The following is a 20,117-nucleotide window of genomic DNA, read 5'->3' on the forward strand; positions in this document are numbered from 1 at the left end:
GCTACAGTTGAGTTATTTTTGCACTATTGTTATTCAAATTGATGATATTTTAAGATAATTTGCATAATTATGTGTAACACAGAGTACAATCCAGCTTAGTTTACTTCGATCGTCAAATTCGACGAAAGTAAGTGTAAAATCGTTGAAACTGATATGGAACGTGCCGTTAAAATCGAGTAATGTTACTCGAACAAGTTATAAATTGACGTGCATTTTTACGAAATGCGTTATATTCTCTTTTTTCTCAGTTGGAAATTCGGGAAATTATATCGTGCGCTCACTTCAATATATTCTTACCTCGATATCACGCACCTTCGATTCGTAGTTAAAATGACGATCATCACGAATGTTCGACACATCGCAAGAATGATGTAGAAATCTGGCTTGCTGAAGATAACTTTCATCAGCAGTTGCCAAGCAAACTTAGATGGCAGCTCAGACAGTATATCGTCGCGGAACTTTCAGCTCTGGCTGCTCTTTCGTAGAATCGGTCATTACATTGTAACAAGTATCTCTATAATTCCTAGCGAAGTGACAGTTCTATGGAGTGCTTCATACATCGGGTACCATAGATCGGGTCGGTTTTCTTGAAGACGAGAGCCTGCGAACGGGGCAGCCGATTTGCCAGCTGTATCGTTACCTACAATCGATTAGTAGTGAATAAGATGTAAAGTCTGACGTAGTGTGCAAAAGCACGATTGTATAATAAATAAATATGAAATACGATATACAGGATGTCCGGCGATACAGTTGAAGTTGAAGTATCGATATTTCAAATATAAGATTATGCAGATTATGCAGATTTATAGGATCTTTAGTAGTACAAAAACATAGAAGAAGATTGTCGCTATGGTCGTAATTCAGTCACTTTTAGTCAATCACCGCGATTAGTTTTCTGAAAAGTTTTAACATAGAAAAATTCCGAAAAGTTACCCAGTTCCCCCCTGTATTAGAAGTATTCGTTATCCAACGTATTTAGCGACTCTAGCAAAGGCGACTGAATCCTGAAACTTGACAAGTCAGATGAATTTATCTTAGAATCCAACGACTTGGGCGACGAAGTCGTAATCGATAACGCTGACAGAATCCGTCGATAAGGAATACATTAGCGGTCACTCAGCAACGCCGGCGAATTGGTTCGCCGAGAGCGGGCATAATGATAATTTTCAATGTGCAGGTGCATCGTATATACGTACGTAAGTTCGATGTAGGACAATGTCGTGTACAGTATTAAATTTTACATGTAGACACTAGAGTCTCATAACATAATCCGCGCGAGCTGTAATTTGCAAAATCAAGGTTTTCACCGAAGGGAACAGAGTCGATTTCTCGCTTTGCGAGTCGACGAGAGGACGAATGTTTTTTTTCAAGCGTGACTCGAAGATCGGGTCGTTTCGAATTGCCGCTCCGCGAGAAGCCAAAGAACAAATTTCATTCACTCACACCTCAGTTAATCACTTTGATCTATTTTCCCCGGCATTCTAAGAATACAGAATTGTTCTTACGTTCAAATTTAAGCCTAATTACTGCTTCAACGAAATATTCGCAAGTCCGTGGATTTTCGAGTTCGATTTAGACTGGAGTCTTGCGCGTTTACAGCGGCTACGTTCGAGCTGAATTGAACTATTTATCCGACGGCAACAAAATAGATGTGAAATGTGGATTATTCATATCCATTTGTTTCCTCCTCTCTTCGAGCAAATCACGAACCGTTGGATTGACGTAATTTCTCCGAAAGAGGAGTATTGCGTATGCGTGTTACAGTAGCGGCGAATTGCTCATTAAAAAAGCACGACGGCGCGGAATGCATATATCTGGCGACTTGCAGCTTGTCTATAATATGCTGACGATGTGGCGAAATCGCGGCAGCTCGCGAATTTAACAGTGCGGAGATCGATGATGTCGAAAGGATCGGTAATAACTGGCAAGGATCACTGACTACGCGAAATCGACTAGCTCTTGTTGCTTTTTGCTATTTGCACAATAATACAAAAATCGGCGAGACATTTGTCGTGTTGGCGGAGCAGAGGAGCGAAAATCAGCTTAACAGTCATAATAACTATCTGTATTCGTGCATTTGCGACGACGGAACGAGCGCGCTCGTCTCCGCTCCTCTCGTTCTTCTATTCTACTTCGATCGGTTTGTGCTCCGTCTTGCTGTTATTCTCCCACTCTCCCTCTCCGTCTGTCCGCTCGCGCGATTCCCCTCAGTTGATCTCATTTAAACTTTAAAAGTCGTTATTCTGTTATTCGAGCAACAGGATCGATCGTACAGTTGCTTGTAAGTTGCTTGTAAGAGAAGAAAACGTTCAAATTTATTCGATGCAAAAGGTTCGATGAGGAGTCAATCCTGCGATCACAGGAAGCGATCATGATTATTTTTCACACTATCATTAAATGATTGTTTATCATGTGATTTATCCTCTCTGCGATGTATCTCATTAGAGAGATATTACGCGAACGATATGATATTTAATAACGCTTATATATGGAATTAATAGTAATATTGAATTAATTAAGTTAAAATGTACTTTAGATCTCAACTTGTTGCTCACTTTTCTCCCCCCCCCCCCTCACCAATGAATTCGAGATTATAATTGCACACACAAATTTCGTATATTTCCCAGTAATTTTTGCACACAGCGTACATATTAGTCGTCCTGCATATTTACGCATGTAAACGATATACGCTCTCTATAATTTGTCCCACATTCATTACATATTAATTATGTGACTTATTTATAGTAACGATATGACATGTGATAAATCGCGACTATTAATAGTAATATCGAATTAATTGCTTTAATATCAGAGCTGTTTGCAGCTCTTGTTGAAATTCGGACGGTTTTAGCAGTTACAGTCAAGCGGCCGCGCGCACACCTTTCACTAGACGCGACATTCTCGCCGAATCTTTCCTTTTTCATTCCACTTCGGGACAAATCAACGTCGGTAATCTGCAGCCGCAGCCGGTTCCGAGAGACTTGTTCCTTCTAAAAAACGAACAAAAAAACAAGACACTTCTCTCTCGGGTTTGCTGCAAGTTTGCCGAAATTTCGACGTTGGCTAAAGCCGGTATTTCACCTACCGGCTCTCGTTACGGTAACGCATAATTATGTACAGGTTTCTCGCGCATCCTTGTGACGAAAACTCTACGTCCAACGTGTATCTTTGCGCGAGTCACGGCGTGCGACATGCCGAGAACTTAGCCGACGAATGTTCAGTGTCGATTACGAAATTGGAGAGATTCTATTTTCTAGAAATCTAGAATTTATTTACAAGCCGCTCGATTGTGTTCGTAATTACATATCCCGCTTCTGATTTATCTACATTCCCGGTGTCGAGTTAGGAAAAGAATCTCTCACGATGGAGAATATCAGTGTATCACGCGAACGACTTCAGCCACGCCGTGTCTATACACGATCGACGGCGTCTACAAAGGAAAAAAAGTGTTCTCCATTATTATAATAATGGAGTATGCTTACGCTCGTATTGAAGCGTATTGAGAATTGAGAAGAAGCTCGTATTGAGAACTCTCGAAGAAGCAAAAAATTTCTACTGTTCTTTTTTTTTCGATCAACAATACTCCGTTCAGTTCTCGAAGAAAGGAAGCAGCTCTTTTGGCGAAGTTTTGTCGTTAATTTAACCGCGGGCATGAAGACACGCAGATGATAATGACGACCGTTTTTACTCCTACAATTGCTCTTGTCCGGGTTTTCTCGTCTGGCCCTTATGATGCCCTCACGATTTCGCGATTTCAGGCATTATCGTGTGAATTACTCGTGGGCACGAATCGCTCCGCTTACAATAGCTGCTCGAAAAAAACGGAAGTGTATTACATGTTGTCGTCACGTGGTGAACGAAGTTTCGCAATCGACCGGGCTTCGAAGTATCTGCTCTCACGTGAACGAACGATTCGCTTAACGACTGCCGTTGGCGATGATTACGGTCTCGCGACACTTCCCAGCGAGGAGAGAGGGGAGGAAGGACGTGCTTTGATTTAATCGATCATCAGCTGCCGGAAGGATCCATCGAGACCGAACAAGTCGTCATGCGTCTTTGGTTTGTCCGGTCGCAGGGCTTCGTTGGTCTTCACGGCCTCTTGCTCCGCGAACCACGGTGTGTATTCCTCCAATTTCTTTATCCACTTGTCTGAAAAGCAACCAACGACTAAATTTAAATATTTCTTTACCTTCTCTCCTCCCCTTCGTCAAAAGTATTTGCCAATACTTTAGTATATATAATTATATATAATCGTACACAATTATTTTTTCCGTAGAGTTTCTTCTTAATTTAAAATAAGGTAAATTTCATATAAAATTAATATAAAACTTAATAAAATGAATAAATAAATGTTCAATTGAATTGAACTCCTTTTTGATTAAAAGCCACTCCTGAGAGGCGTGGGCAATCGCGCAAAATAAACGAAGCGTACCGTGTATAGCCTGGACGGGTCCGGCGTCTCCGCCGTACTCGCTCGGCAGTACCTCCTTCGGCACGTGATCGTAAAGCGTGTTTATATCGCTGTGCATGAAGATGCGCTCGCGTATCTTCTCCTTGAGGAAAGGCTTGACGAAATTGTGGATCGTGTCGACGAACGGACTGACGTTGATCACATGCACCTGTTTGAGTTTCGCCGGGTAAGCCTCCTGCACGCACACCAAAAACTTCTTCACCATGGACGGCGTGAACTTGGCGAAGTGTGTAGGCGTCGCTACCGCGGCGTCGAGGATGTAAACGTCGCCGGCCACCCCGTGGGACTCTTCCCTGAGGCGTACATCGCCGATCATCAGCACCAGCTGCGGGCATCGACGGAAAACAAACATGTATTTTGCATGAAGCGCACGATACTCCGTTATACACGGCGTGCGGAAGTTTGAAATGAAATTCCAAATGCTCGGCGAACTCTCATCAAGACGAACTGCCGCTTTAAGCGAGCGGGCGGCGGAACGTGCGTCTTCTAAGGACACCACAAATGCTCGAGGACGAATCGCGAATTAACGATTGTAGATCCGAACTTGTATTTACGGTTCTTCTGCCTAACTTCGTTCGCACTTAAGGTGCAAGTTCGACAGACTTTCCACCGGAAAGAAAGCGCTTGTTGCCGCTTGATTCGCAGTTCCGCCGCCAATGATCGAGGTGAGGCCTGTACCTTCATGGCTTCCGCAACGTTGGGAGTCGGGAAGTCTTTATCGATTCCTCGCATCAGGATCACTCGATTACCTTCCTTCGTGAGGCCCGGCAGAACGGGCACGTGTCTGCAAGCAGAAGTGACCAGGTTAAAGATCGTCGCATATCACGTTGCCTACCGATAATCGGCAATTTAACCTCATCGTTCTGTTTGGGTCTACTTGACCCGAAATAAATTTTACTCCCCTGTCACATTTTTCTGTGATTTTATGTGATTTGAGCGAGCGTTCTGCACTACGCATTACATTATACGATAATCGTATTTCTCTTACATAATCTTCACTATATCTTGCATCACCGGCCTGGTGACGTCGCGATTAGAGAAGAACTCGGGTAGCGCGGAGCGCATCGTGAAGTACATGTCCAGCTTCCTCTTGCATCTCTCCAAAGAGAAGTTGCAACCCCGTAGGAACGTCATTATTCTTTGGTCATCTGTCGAAGTGAGAGGACTATATATTATTGTCAAGTAGCCAAACGTAACGATTGATCGTGACGTTATAATCCTTCGATTCCCATGTGTAAAAAGACATTTACAGGATCGTTATGAAAGAATGTAACGACACGATTGTAAAAGATACAGTGGAGCAAATATAATTGGCAAATCTGTGTTGTTTCTTTCGCGAATCGCGAATGCCTGTACCATTGAAGTGAGGTAAGTGTGGTTGTTTAGCGAGCCATTCTTTGATAGCTTCGAGGTCCTTGTCTCGGGTCGCCGGGTTCTCATTCAGGCCCACCCGTATCTGCTTGGACATCTCTTCTGAAGGTTGGATGAGCAACATCTGCAAGCGGATGATATATATATATATATAAAAGTGAGTATATATATAAAAAAAAGTGTTCGGACAATTTTATAAGTGTGTCGAATCGATCACAAGTATCATTTTGTGGGAATATTTTTTTATTTGAACGTATCACCAAGAACTCTTGACCTGCATTTTTTCGCTTCTGACGTCATCAAACAAAAACAGTTGGAGCGAGGGACCAGCCAGGAGTCTTAATAAGGTGTTCCATATTATCCACACATTTTCCACGATTTCAATTTCACATACCAGCTTACGAGTATAGGCTTATCACACATACACACATACACACACACATACATGTACGAGAAAATATTTATAATGCCTAAAAAAGAGATAAAATAATTAAGGTCATATATCACAGAGATTATTCGGATATTTTCTCGCGTTATCGAGACGTGATTGCCGTACAATGAACTAAACATATGGCATCCTATGGTACGGCATGCAACAATGGCTATGTGTGTCTTCGCTGGGCTCCTTTTTTAACTGCACGTGTTACGCGAGTAATGTGCACTCCATCGGGTTACATAACCACTTAAGATACCCATCATTCTTATGTCAGGAATTAATGCTGACCAAAGCGGCTTACTCAACCGAGAAACTTTCTCTAACTCTTTGCGGCTGCGGACGGAGAAGAGAGAGAGAGAGAGAGAGAGAAGGGAAAGAGCACTTTACCTTCGTTCTCTCTCATTTCGGAGACATTGTCCTACTTTTCTCCTACGGCCAACGCAATTTCGCGATTTCGCCCTTCACTAATCGGGAAAAATGTACAAATTGTTTCTTGCATTAGATGCCCGATAGATTTCCTCACCGATCGTGTAAAATTCACGACGAATGATGAAGCAGTTCGAGAAAGGTGACGACTGAATGATTCCCGATTTGGGTGATAATAAAATTCTTATCGGTGGTCTTTTTCTTTTTTTCCCCGTAAGAACTATCACACGAGCGCTACGACGCCATCACTATCGTGCTCATCGTCCCGTGAAGAAGATCGCGGGGGCGAAGGGATTAAATTGGAAATAAAGGCGGCTAGAAACTGTCCTTGTGGGACAAAACTCAAATTCGGGACAGGTCGATAGACCGACGGTCTGAGGATTCGACGTCAAACTTTCTTGAAACATGTTAAGATAAGTAGATGCAAATCTACTTAAGATCTCGATATTACGTTACGCTATGTTCATTCAACTAAGAAATTGATATTTCACATGCGATTTCTATAATCAATCTCGCAATCAACACTTGACACTTCGTTAGTGTCACACCGCGATATCGAAAGTAATTGTCGCGACCCTTTGAAACGCACCGAGTTTCTTCTTGTGAAATTTCATAGACATCGCTGAAATAACGTGAACGATCGTAGTATTTTAAAGCACAGACAGATGCAAGAGAACCTCTCTTCGGCCGTTAGCGGCCGGTCAACAAAATGGATCGGCAATCGAACGGAAGATGGAGAAAGATGGAGAGGAAATTAATCGAAAAGTCGAGTTCTCGAAATCGGAGTGACGTGCCCGTCTGTTAAATCAGCGACTCGACATGAAAGTCGCAGCAATTTATTTCTCCGACAGTTACGACCGAATATTTTCGGGACACTTGACAATTACGCCCGAATACTTGTGGAATACTTGAATACACTTAAATACTTTCGGAATGTTCAAATACAGTTAAATAGTCAGACATTTTTTCTCACACTTTTATACCATACAAAATTTACGCTTTGTGTAATGTCACATTGACTTGGAATATTCTAATCTTGTTTAAATTTTAATTTCCTTCAATAGTACACTATGTAACATCGGTACTTGGTTCTCACTGCCGTTTTCCGATTATCGATCGTACAACGTCGTACTATTTCCCATAATTTACAGTGAAATCGTTTTATTCCCCGCGTAATTGCAGTTGCAACAAGTAGGATCGCGGAAGAACGGAAAGAATGGAAATAACACGGGCGCGTTATTTCGAAAGGTGTCTGCTTTTGGGACGTACGCACACGATAACATATCTTTCGATTCTATCGACTCATGAATTCGACTCGACGCGGAAGTAATTTCGACGCGATGCGCGGCCCACATCGGATTCGAATTCTCCGCCGCAGACGGAAAATATATCGTTTCCGATATACGAACTCCAAATATGTGTCACACGGTGAAACGGCGCTGAGATCGAAACTTACCTTGACCGGCGGAGAGAGAGAACGCTCCAGACGCACAGACGGACGGACGCTCGAACGCGCAAACGATCGCGACGACTTTTGGATTATTACGGAAAGAGAAATGAGACTCGAGCAGCGAACTCGCGAGACGGCAAACGAACGACGGAGTGGGAACGATTACCTCTTGGACCGGTTCTCCTTTATACCGCAGAAGTGCCCCACTCTCACTTCGCTTCCCGTTATGGCACACGATGATAGAAGGAAAATACTGGCGCGATTAATGAGCGACTTTTGGAGGGAATTAATTTATTAAGCGAATTCGCCACTACGCAAATTTTGCGCCACGGCACAATTCGTCCGACAGATACATCCTGTCGTTCGTCCTGTTCGTCGCGTCAAGGATATATTATCCGCGCTCCGAATGATCCCGAAGACACCATCTCCCATGGAATGACGAGCACTTCGCCGATCTCGAAACATTTCTCGGCGAAATTGTACCCAAATAGTGTCTTGTCCGTACAAGCGCATAATATTATTTAATATTAAGTAATATTTCTGGAATATTAATAGATTATTATATGTCCATTCCTAATGATATTTGAAGAATAATATTATTTAATGTTGTTGTAATATTATATATTTTTTAAATATTCAACTCTATATGTATATATATGGTACATATAATTGTAGTTTTTTACTTCAAACGTATTGCAACACCAATTGTTTTATTATATAAATAAAGTCAAAAGAATTTTGTATAAAAGTACATTTTATACTAAAAAAATTAAATATATATATATATATATATATATATATATATATATATATATACAATTTACTTATATATATATTTTTGTATTATTATTATTTTATAATATGCCAAGAATATTGTATGAAGCGAACGTATAACATACATATAACTTCGACGGAACATTCCTATAATATTAAAAAGTATTACATAACATTCTTAGAATATTATAAGAAAATTATTTTAATATTGAATAATGTTCATATAATATTCTAAGAATATTACGCACTTATTATGATTTTCCGATGTAATATAAGTTCGCGTTTGTACCAAGAAGTTGCTTAAATGGATTCGCTTACCATCTCGGAATAAAATGCTACTGGTGCTAAAGAAGATACGATTATCTTAATTATGCAGTTAGATTAAAAAACAATTTTTCAGCGGAGACAAGCGTGTCACTACATAGAGAAAAATCTCGTGTAAATAACGGTCTACTGAAATTTTTGTTGCTTGAATATGTTGAAAAGTACACACAAATATGTATTAAATTAACTTATTTTTCGTTGACATATTACTTTTTAAACATATTTACCTTATTAAAGTAACACAAAAACTTCAATGGATCGTTATTTACACAAAATCTTTTACTGTATATGCGCTACATTAAATAATAACGATGAAGGAATAATAGAACCGGTCGCACTTTTTACTGCGTATGCGCTACGTCAAATAATAATGACGAAGGAACAACAGAACCGGTCGCCTTTGTTTTACAGATCGAGGAAGGCCGGTGTTGATCTCGTGCAATCGCGAATTGCGCGTACGCGCAATAGCAACGATTTCGCAACGAAGCGAAAAAATGGCGATAGCCATAGTTTGTTATAATTTCGCGATTTTAGAAACTCATGAAATTGTGCGCTTATATAACGTGCGCCTGACTGCTTTGGTGAATACATACTGGCTTTTTTTGCTCTGATGAGCACCAAAATCCGGAACTTTCTTCTCCGGGACCGTCGTGCGTCTTACGCACTTATTGTGCGGCCGCTCAAGCGAATAGAAGAAAAGGAAATTAAACGTTGAAATATATATATGAATGCTTCACGTAGTCGTGTCGAATCGACATAATCGCGCCGATACATAACGATTTCAGTTGTGTCAATAAAGTGAGTTTCCCCCAACGCGTAATTGTAATCGTACGTACGCGCATTTAAAGTGTTGTCTTTCGAATCGATATTTATTCGATATTCATTACCGGAAGATTTAAGTCTATTAGTCCGCTACCTGAGAGGCTTGTCTCGATTGAGATACTCAGGTTTGACTTTTTGAGTTAAGCCGGACGATGCGGCAAACGTAGAAACGATCGTCGGAAATTATATCGATCATTGTATGTTATATTATGTTACTTATGTTATATCATATTACGTTTGTTATATTATCGTATTATGTTACATTCGCCCAACATGTGTGATCAATATAACTGCCAATGTTCGTCTACGTTCGCCTATATCTGCCACATAATAAGAATTTATTAATTTACATAATAATGTGGAAACAGCTCGACTCGACGTCAGTCTTTGAAATTATGAAGGACGGATATTCATAATTTAGAAAAAAAATTAGAAAAAATTCATAAATTAGAAAAAAATTCCAGATGAATAGATTCCCCTTTTATGTGTGCAATTTTTATAGCGGTCGAGAGATCAGGAATTTAACATAACAACGCTCGTCGTCGGTAACAATAGAAGCGATCCGCCGACGAGAAGATCCAAGATAACCGGGTCTACCCAGTTCGATTCTCCGCCGGCTTCGTTCACTTCCGAGTGCATAGAACTGCACGCCGGCTAATCGCGGCTACGATCGTGCCCTCGTTTTACTTTCTTTCGCGAGCGTAATCGCGAGTGCGCGCGTGTACAGGCGCGAGATTACGCTAACAGCGACCGTCACGAGCGAAAGAATTCGCGTACGCACGTGTGTGTGTAAAATTGCCGGTCGCAATCGCTGCGGCGATTTTGTAATTGATTTTAACATAAGCAAAAAACCGCGCCACCGAGGACAGATATGTACAAATAGAAATGTGCGTGAAAAATAACTCGTTCACAATTGTGAAGGATCTATATTTGTGTAACTCCGGTTTAACTTCATGCTTGTCAAACGCATCAATGATAATCGCTGCTCGGCTGCATAGTTTGTTTTTGCGATTGATGCATGACTTAACTGCGACCTAAGAATATTAATGTTCAATTTATGCGACACTTATTCTCCTCGGAAATCTCAACTCCGCGTATCGATCGTATAATTTTGATCGGAACGAATACATAATGGTGATGACATTGTAAGTGATAATCCAAAATGCCTTCGATTTAGAAAATTCATACTTTCCACGAGTTCCACGCTAGAGGAGAAGATTCATGGCTCCCTAGGGAGAGGAATTGATCGTGAATTTTCTCCTCTAACGTGAATTCGTGAAAAGGGTAAATTTTCTAATTTGAAAAATCTGGAATTTCACTCTTCACATTTCACATCACGATCGATATCCCGATTGTGTAAACTTCTCACGCTTGACGTATAAATGTGCACAACTCGATAGATTTCCGTTCTGCTATTCTGTTGGTGATATGATTATTTCCATCTTGCGAAATTTGAATAACAGGTTCTCGACGAACAGGAAACCAAGTTTTCCTGGGAAAAAATGTCATCCTCGAGCATTCTCGGTAACTTTTCAAATTATTCTCGACAAGTGTATCAGAGATCTTGCCGAAATACAAAGCTGCCAAGATCCCGTTATCCGTTTCGTCATTCGCTCCACGTGGAAAGAAAGTTAATTGTCTCGGGTAATCAACCACGCGGCTAATTATTCCGTTATTTAAATGTGAGCCAGTAAAAGTGGAACGCCTTATGCAGCGGCGAAAAACACATGGTGCTGTAAACAAACAATTGAAGGTATCGTTGCTGATGAAATCGACGGATTAACATGTGCTTGCGCAAGTGAAAGTTTATTCATGAATTTGGCCGATAGTATAACGTTCTGCTCTCATTAAATATTTTCGGACTTTCCGATCGCACGTCAACATTTTCTCTCTCTCTCTCTCTTTCTCTCTCTCTCTCTCTCTCTCTCTCTCTCTTTTCGTCTTTCCCATTCTGCTTTTTGATCTTGATAACGACTTTTGAGCTAATTCGACATTTTCTCGCGTGTTGTGACGCGTGAGAATATATCGCGGAATAATTTGAATAAATATAGGCGGTAAATAGGGAAGGAGGGGGAAGGACGAAAGGAAAAGAACGGAGAGATAAAAAACGCGATAATAACAACGTAACGTTTGATCTAGCTGTTTTTTAAAGAAGAAATCAAGATGCACACGCGAGGAGACCGAGGAATGAAACGGGCTAATGCACGGTATTGTCTCCGGCGGAGTGGAGCTTCTGCTTTGTTTCCCGGCGAGACCTCGATGGTTTCCTCGATGTTTGTTGTGTCCTGAAAAGAAGGACGCAAGGTAATCAAAACCTCATCATCGTATCGAAATGTGAGACGTCCGTCAGAGGTCATCACGATCGAATGTCGCAAGCATGGCTTTGACAAGTGCGGAACTTTTTTGACGTATACGTAATTCTCGATGTAGCTGTTGCACTTGTAACGAGTACATATTACAACGAATAAATAAAATAATACTGACGCAAGCGTAAAACCTTCCCTATAAACACGTAGCATCAGTTACATTATATCTATATCATAATTTCTCTATTATAATTTCTCATTCAATCGTGCAAATGCAATATAACGGATGTATGATGCATTTACATTATCGAGTGAAAAATTACAACATATATGCGATGTAACTGATGCTCAATGTTTGCCAGGTTGTTATCTTGGCACTTAGTGACGTTAGATCTGTGGCTTCCTACCACACGAAACAAAGAATTTCTAGGAGACGGAAATAGCTGATTTTCACCATTAATTGTGACGTGTCCACGAATAAATGTCGTCGAAATGTCAAAGGTTAATATTGCGTTGAGCGCCACAAACCTGTTATAAATATCTCTTTTTTAAAACGTATATCTTTTTTACGCGTTATAAAACGATACTCTGTAAAAACTTTATCGCCCTTACGTTATAAATATATACTACACAAGTCAGAGATAGATTTAACGATTTCTTTTATGGAAATAAATATGGAATAATTTGAATAAATTTTTTTAGAATCACGATGATCGTGCTTTTATTTCCTTTTATTGGAAATATTCATTACTCATTTGTTATTTTTTTATTATTACCGGTATAATATTGCGGACTTAGACTCACAAGTTTTTCAACGGCGTTCTTGCCTTGGATGACTTGCTCTCGTGCTGAGGACTTTCGCGCTGGAAATTTCGATCGGCGAGAAGGCGGGAACGTCGGGTCGATTTGGACATCCCGGACCGTGGCAGCCTCCTGCGATCGCGTGTCTGATCATCACCGGAAGCTCCCAGATTGCCTTTGTCTCACGGAGAATTTGATCATTCGGTCCTCGTGCGACAAACGGGACTGCGGACTTGTTTCCGGAGCAGGTCTCTGTCACAACTAAGAGCGTATCTTCTGAGATCTGCATTGATTAAAGAAAAAAAACGACTTATGTAACAATTTATGAACTGTACAAAAAGCAGATACGTTTTATGAATTTTTTTTAATGATTTTTATGAATAAATTAGTGAGCGTAAAAGTATTCATACACGTTCTAGTTCTTTCCAGTCGATTAAACTGATTACACGACTTTATCAACAAGCTATTAATTATATTCGTAACATAAAATAAACGGTTACTTCGCCTTGGAGAAGGTTAATGGCGGCGACTCGCTCGTTCCTTGGCACGACAGCAATCAACACGTAACCTTTGTCTCGTGAAATTAACTTCAGCTCTCTGATCGTATTTCCGATTAAATTGACCACAGTCGGCTTAAGAGGAAACGGCCTGCGCGGTAAAAATTTATCTTCGAACGTGCTATCCTTTCTACCTAACGATTCGAGGAGAGAGCGGAAGAAAGCCATTCTTATTTTGGAAAAGACGTCAAAGATGTCCCATGCGCCGTCGTAATTCGTCGTTTCTGCAAACGATAAACTCACGTTTTCGTAAAAAATTGTGTCTTTATCTGCATTATCGCTTAGAAATGCATCAGTTTTATTTCACGTGTTTTAATACATTTTTAATAACACTAGAAAAAGTAAAAGAGTATCTTGCAAAATTATTATACTATTATATTAGTACATTGAGGGAAAAAGAAATAGTTGAATCAGTGAATTTTGCTTAAATGAACACAATTTTTTCAAGCGCAACATCCGGTCCACCGAACAAATTATATAATTCCTGCAATGAGTTATCAGTTGATCCAACGATTGTAAATTTGCTCGGCAACTGTATCAACGCAACGTATTGTTACACAAACGCGTAATTTGTTCAACAGACGTAACATTTTTTTAACTGCCGATTTTGCAGATCCAATCACTTTCTTTTTTCTGTGTAGATCTGAGAAAAAATTATTTTATCTAGTCCTCACTAGTTGACGCAGTTGTAACTTACCCTCTCTCTTAGCTTCAGGCATAAAGAAAATGGGAACAGATTTCGCTCGGTTACCGAGATCGATCGCTTGCCACGCGTCATTAGAATCGCGCTTGCTTTTGCGCAATTCTAACTTCCTATCGCCGTCGTTGGATCCGTCAAACCCGGTCGGTGAAATGTCGCTCGGACCAGAAACGTAATCAGGAAGCAATGGATTGGAGAGGTTGCCGCCAGAAACTGTGACTAACGTACAACATTATATTTGTTATATAACAAACAGAAATATTTTCATTACATAAACAAGGATGTCTTTTATACAGGATGTCAACCTTTGTCATATACAGAGACTCTAACCGGACCAGAATGTCACATATTTGTTTAGGTCAATGTGAATGCATTTTTTTTTACTATTTTGCAAACGACACGAAAATCTCGAGTTATCAATTAAAGAAATCTCTATACATGACCATTTCCAATAATTAATAATTTGGTATTTTTTGTGTTGTTTACAGAATGGTAGAGAAATTTTTCGTCCATATTGATTTAAACTATAAATACGTGACGCATGGTCTGTCTTACATCGAACAGCCTGTATAAGAAAATGTTTTACATAATATTCTGCAGAGTTTTAAGATTTAACCTCTATTAATTTTGACAAAATTTAGTTTCTATCTGTATCTGTGATATTTGGTAATTTCTTATGTTTTTTTAACATTCAGTTTTCTTTTTCAACATTCGGTAAATAAAACTTTCGGACCTGTTGCCATTTGTCTCGTGTATTTCGCCCAGGATAACAACTCTCTGACATTCGTGTAGAGCAGACGCTCACAATCGCAGTCTTTTTCCTTGCTTTCAGAAACCAACGTGCTCTCCGTGGAGACACCAATAGTCTCGATCCTGTCGCCGCAGCTCTGAGACGTTAAACCCAGATAACATAAGATAGATAACGAATCTAGGATGCACTCAGGCCGCGAAAGAAAGAACTCAACATTTATTTCAAAACGATTCCAGCGTTGAGATTACACACGTTAAATCGTTAAAATTGCAAAAATCGATGTGTATGACTCATTCGCCCTCTTCCAGTCCTCTCAGCTCTTAAACTTTTAAACGCTCTTTTAATCACTTTCTCCATTCATCCTCAACGGAAAATACCTGAAGTGATCCTTCGATAGTGAACGGCAGTGTTTTCCCGCGGCCTTGCCATGTGTTCTCCCTCCTTTTCTCGTCGTGACCCTTGGTGTCGTCGATCAAGAGCAAGACGACATTGCGGGGGGCAGTGACGGTGCTTGTGGTTCCTTCGGAGGAATAAGAATCGTCATTTTTCACTGTTGACACCGCGTCACTGGTAACTTTTATTCCGGCTCCGATGTTCTCCGTCGTCGACCTCTTTTCACGTGTCTGATTCCCCTGCATTCCATCGTTCACTTTCATCGGCACCTTTGCATCCTCCACATGCGGAAACTTGTCGGTATTCGTTGTTTGTATCTTGCCATTCGATGTAGGATCTATGGGTATCCTTTGATAGGTGTCTAAAGACGGCGCCGTGTCCCATGTGGACAATATAACCGCTGGCCGATAAAATAGACATGAATCATCGACGTCACATTACGTAACAGCAGGATGCCGAAGAGACGAATATAAAGGACAAATTTAAGAACGAGTTTGAGGATCATACATATTGTATACTTATATTTTATAAATCTTTTTCCTTTTTTTATCTTATGATAGGACATAATTTAAGTAAAAATCTATGTCCCTGATAATAACTCGGAGTCGGGCGTTAGAAAAATTACATTTACGCAATTAACATATTGCACATATCGCACATTCTTCTTTCCTCGCTCATAAATATGAATAGTCATTGGTCAAATACGAGCGAGTATACGGTGCAAACGCAAACGAAATTTGACACGCGTACGTGTGCGCAGCACACGTTAATCGGCTCGGTACCTGAACGATCCATTGTGAATCCAAGCGAACATGTCATCAGCGACCACAGCACCACGATGATACCAGCAGAGCGAGACATCGTGATCCCCGCAATAATTGAATGTCTCATCGTTCACCGTGATCGACTTGATTAACAGACTCCCGACGAAACCTTCGAACAGCAAACCCGAGGAAATTGTGGGAATCTTTAATTCTGGTTCGTCGTTTAATCGGGGAAGTCACTGCGCGAGAAGACACATCCGCCTTATTTTCCTTTGGGAAAACAACTGCATCACCCTCACGTTGATCAACAAACCGTTAGTTGCCCGAACGACCGGTTAAACAAAAATCAACCAAAAGTTGAGCGGAGCGCACTCTGGAGCCGCTCCGATTCTTTCATTCATATACACACAAGCTGTGCTTCAAAATTCACTGCCAGCGCTGAAAATCTATGGTTCATTTTACATGTACTATGTAGATTTTCAGCACTGGCAGAGAATATTGGAACGCAGCCGTAATATTAAAAATACCAGTACTAATCGGTACTTAAATATCGATACTGATAAAAATTCAAATACCGCAAACGATTTGTAGCAAGCTCGTTTTATTCAAACTTTCTAATTTGACGCACAAAACCGCACAACATTCTGACAATGTAATTTAATATTTGGACGACCACTGTTACGTACCATCGACGTTATGTATGTTGTATCATTCCTCGTGCCCAGACAGAGAGTTACACAATTCTGATCCTTACACATAACGCATATGGTTGAAAATTGCAGGAATAACTCTAGTTATAATATAGCAGGGTTATACCCGATGAAAATATCCACGTGCAATCGACGTGGAATCCACGTGAAGAAATCAATTCCGCGACAATTCCACGTCGATTCTACGAATGTTCCCGTGGAGTAATGACTCTAATTATAACAATTCCTGTCTTATGTATGTATAGATGTATATATAATTATTATATATTATTATAATTTTTATCGCACACGTGAGAGCTGTTATTATTTAATTATTATTCAATGCAATTATTTCATTTATTTGAGTTTCTGTGCTCTACTCTGTACTTGTGTAAAAAATATGTGAAAACCCTCGACGAACTTGCAAAATATACACTGCAAACGAAAGAGAAGTTCGGCTTGTGCTGTTGATTATACGTATCGCTATATGAAACTAAATGCTTGAAAAATTATTAATAATTATATATTTTTTTCGAAGTATTAACGTCAATGGGCAAAATTAACTAAATAAATCTTGGTATAAAAGAAGATATTTCATTACCTAAGGCTTGTAAAGGATGCTAACAGCAGGGGAGAGTTTTCATACAAAACGCTCGGTCATCAATCCGTTAAACTGTCCGATTAAAAGATTGTTCGTTCTTCCGATGAGAGTTCAAACACACACGAAGAAATGTAAGATAATGTCCTTCTCTAAACGGCAACAACCATCGAGAAATTATCGCTATAGATTATCGCTCGATTATTATTCCGCATAATTATCCGTCAATTAGTCAGACCATTGCCTCAAACGTGGAAATACGGCTGACCTAAATTTCACCGTCTCGCAGTCAAGTTAAGGCTACATTAGCCGGCGTTTAGCTAGTAGTAAATATCATTAGCGAGCGGTCCTGCCTGTATACCGGCATTATATTGTGCTATTGGCATAAGGATTGTCGCCCTAAATAATGAAGGATTCGTTACTATATGCGATCCATGTCCGTAAGTCGCTGCGCGCGACCCTCGTTTCAAGTCGATACGTGACATATTTAACCGTTGAGACTTACATAGGTCACCCGGCGGTGAACTACGGTCAACCGATTTACGCTATTTGTTTTACGTCATTCGTCTCATATGCATTCGTATGCACACCTTACGTACGAATCATTTATTTTCATCGACCAATACGACGTGGGACTCATGGCGACGACGCGCCCGCGAATCGTAGCTCGCCTGCGCGGGAAATTTGTATTCTCAAAATGTGCGCTAAAACGTTACGACCTAACAATCTTCCCGTAAAATCTTCTCTCGGGAAAAATTTCGCGACTTCCCGTCCCCCCCCCCCCTCATACCAAGAATCGGTCTCGTAAAACTGAAACTTCATGGCGCCCTGGGACGCGCACTGCACACGAAAGTGGAATGAACAAAGGTTAGATCTGTATCATGAAATTTTATTCGCAGATTACGAACGTACAACCAATCTATGTATTCCGAGGAAAATAGACGCAGCGTATTGTGAGCAAAATGCAAATTTGTAAACGTTATTCATGTATGTTCAATTGGATCAAAGGTTTCTTCCCATCCGAAGCAGCGCGCACAGAAAAAATAGTCTGAAATCGATGACAGATATTTTCGTATATAAGTAAGAACATTATAATATTCATGGAAAATTTTTAGTCTTGAATCAGGCGCAAGTAAGCACTTGCATTGATATCAATTATTCAATCAAATCAAGACTAAGAATTTTCTAAGGAGATTATAATATTTTTGCTTATACAGAATGTTCCTTAAATACCCGGCCATACTCAAGGAAGCGATTCTTTGGTTTACTTCAAGTGAAAAAGTCCACACAAATATGAGTCTCAAACGGCTCGGTTTCCGAAATAGAGGGTATTGCAGTTTTCGGAAACTAAGCCGCTTAGGACGCATGTTTATACGAACTTCCTCCAACTTGAAATAAACCAAAGAAAGAATCGTCCCTTGAGTATAGCCGGGTGCTTAATGAACACCCTGTATATGAGAATACCCGCCATTGATTTAAGACTAATCCTTTCCGCGTGCTCTTGTCGGAATTACTACCTAAAGTTAAACACGCAAGAGCCACGATCCCGACTCTCGATCGCGGTATTCGCGGGTGTCGCGAAGAGAGAGGTAGGGAGGGGGATGATTTAAGGAGGGTGGACACGGATGGGGCGACGGTGGACGGGATAGCTTCGGTTTCTTCGCCAGTTGCTAAGCCCCCTCCCCCTCCGGGGCTCTACGGCATCTTCGAACTTCAGACTGTTTTCTTCGTTGAAACTTTCTTCCAACGTTGAAAACTGCCGCCTCGGAGCACGGAGCGTAGCGGCGGCGGTCTGAATAATTGAAGAAGACTATAGTCCCCCTCGTCGTGTACACCGGCTCGGCTCGAGGCAAGAGGCCTGCAGCATGGCGTCGCGGAGGAACGTCGCGGAGGCGCAGCGCGACGAAACGTCTGCGCCTGGTTACCGGGACCCGATTGGTCCACGTTTGGTACCTACCCCGCTCGGAAGGGGTTCCTCGGCAGGTGGTGGTGGCGGTCAGGTCATAGCCGGGGCTTGAGAGAAGGGAGCGTGAGAAGGGCACAGGCAGGAGTAGAGGGTACACGAGTTACCTGCGGCCCCGGACGACGGACGGACGAGCGGACTCTTCACGACGGCGAAGGCGAATCGCTAAAAACAACGACTGATGGCAGGCCGGCTAGTCAGCTTGCTTTTCTTCGTTCTTCTCATATATCTGGCACGATTGCTCCAGCGTAATCGCGAGGCGCTCAAGTCCTCCGCCGCGTCGTCCTAAGTCCCCCCTCCCCCTTCCCGGACCAACCCGACTTCAACTTCTTCACCCGTGGATCTCGGATAAACCAGCGAAGCCAAGGTAAGATACTTCGCTTCCACAGCGATCGCACGAAGTAGGGCGGCTCGGAGGACCGTCTGGGAGTCCGAAAGAGGCGTTTCGGACGTCCGTTTCGAAACCCGTCCTCGCGTTGTCCAGTAATTCCAAAGGACGTCTGAAACACCGGGGAGTCCTA

At 41.2% G+C, this 20,117-nt stretch overlaps 2 protein-coding genes across 2 annotated transcripts; both read right to left on the reverse strand.

The window, feature by feature from the left end:
• Nucleotides 1–2,607: 2,607 nt before the first annotated feature.
• On the reverse strand, nucleotides 2,608–8,233 carry LOC106748972 (alpha-tocopherol transfer protein-like). Its single transcript, XM_014627944.1, has 6 exons — nucleotides 8,161–8,233; nucleotides 5,828–5,966; nucleotides 5,460–5,619; nucleotides 5,150–5,255; nucleotides 4,433–4,796; nucleotides 2,608–4,149 (listed from the first exon to the last, which is right to left on the reverse strand). The coding sequence occupies exons 2-6, from the start codon at nucleotides 5,964–5,966 to the stop codon at nucleotides 3,998–4,000; spliced, it is 921 nt and encodes a 306-aa protein (XP_014483430.1). The 5' UTR covers nucleotides 8,161–8,233; the 3' UTR covers nucleotides 2,608–3,997.
• Nucleotides 8,234–14,235: 6,002 nt separating this feature from the next.
• On the reverse strand, nucleotides 14,236–16,443 carry LOC106748807. Its single transcript, XM_014627682.1, has 5 exons — nucleotides 16,365–16,443; nucleotides 15,567–15,982; nucleotides 15,172–15,325; nucleotides 14,436–14,651; nucleotides 14,236–14,270 (listed from the first exon to the last, which is right to left on the reverse strand). The coding sequence occupies exons 1-5, from the start codon at nucleotides 16,441–16,443 to the stop codon at nucleotides 14,236–14,238; spliced, it is 900 nt and encodes a 299-aa protein (XP_014483168.1).
• Between the last annotated feature and the right edge of the window lie 3,674 nt (nucleotides 16,444–20,117).

Source organism: Dinoponera quadriceps, unplaced genomic scaffold (genome assembly GCF_001313825.1).
Source record: "Dinoponera quadriceps isolate SergipeBrazil2010 unplaced genomic scaffold, ASM131382v1 scaffold37, whole genome shotgun sequence".
NCBI classification, from domain to species: domain Eukaryota; kingdom Metazoa; phylum Arthropoda; class Insecta; order Hymenoptera; family Formicidae; genus Dinoponera; species Dinoponera quadriceps.

Coding starts and splice junctions, on each gene's coding strand:
- LOC106748807 (XM_014627682.1), bottom strand. CDS start 16,443: ATGTCTCGCTCTGCTGGTATCATCGTGGTGCTGTGGTCGCTGATGACA. Junction 14,652..15,171: donor CACGAGACAAATGGCAACAG/GTCCGAAAGTTT, acceptor CGTTAGTCACAG/TTTCTGGCGGCAACCTCTCC. Junction 14,271..14,435: donor GCCTGAAGCTAAGAGAGAGG/GTAAGTTACAAC, acceptor GCGTTGATACAG/TTGCCGAGCAAATTTACAAT.
- LOC106748972 (XM_014627944.1), bottom strand. CDS start 5,966: ATGTTGCTCATCCAACCTTCAGAAGAGATGTCCAAGCAGATACGGGTG. Junction 5,256..5,459: donor CAAGATATAGTGAAGATTAT/GTAAGAGAAATA, acceptor TTCTGCTTGCAG/ACACGTGCCCGTTCTGCCGG. Junction 4,797..5,149: donor ACGTTGCGGAAGCCATGAAG/GTACAGGCCTCA, acceptor CGATGCCCGCAG/CTGGTGCTGATGATCGGCGA.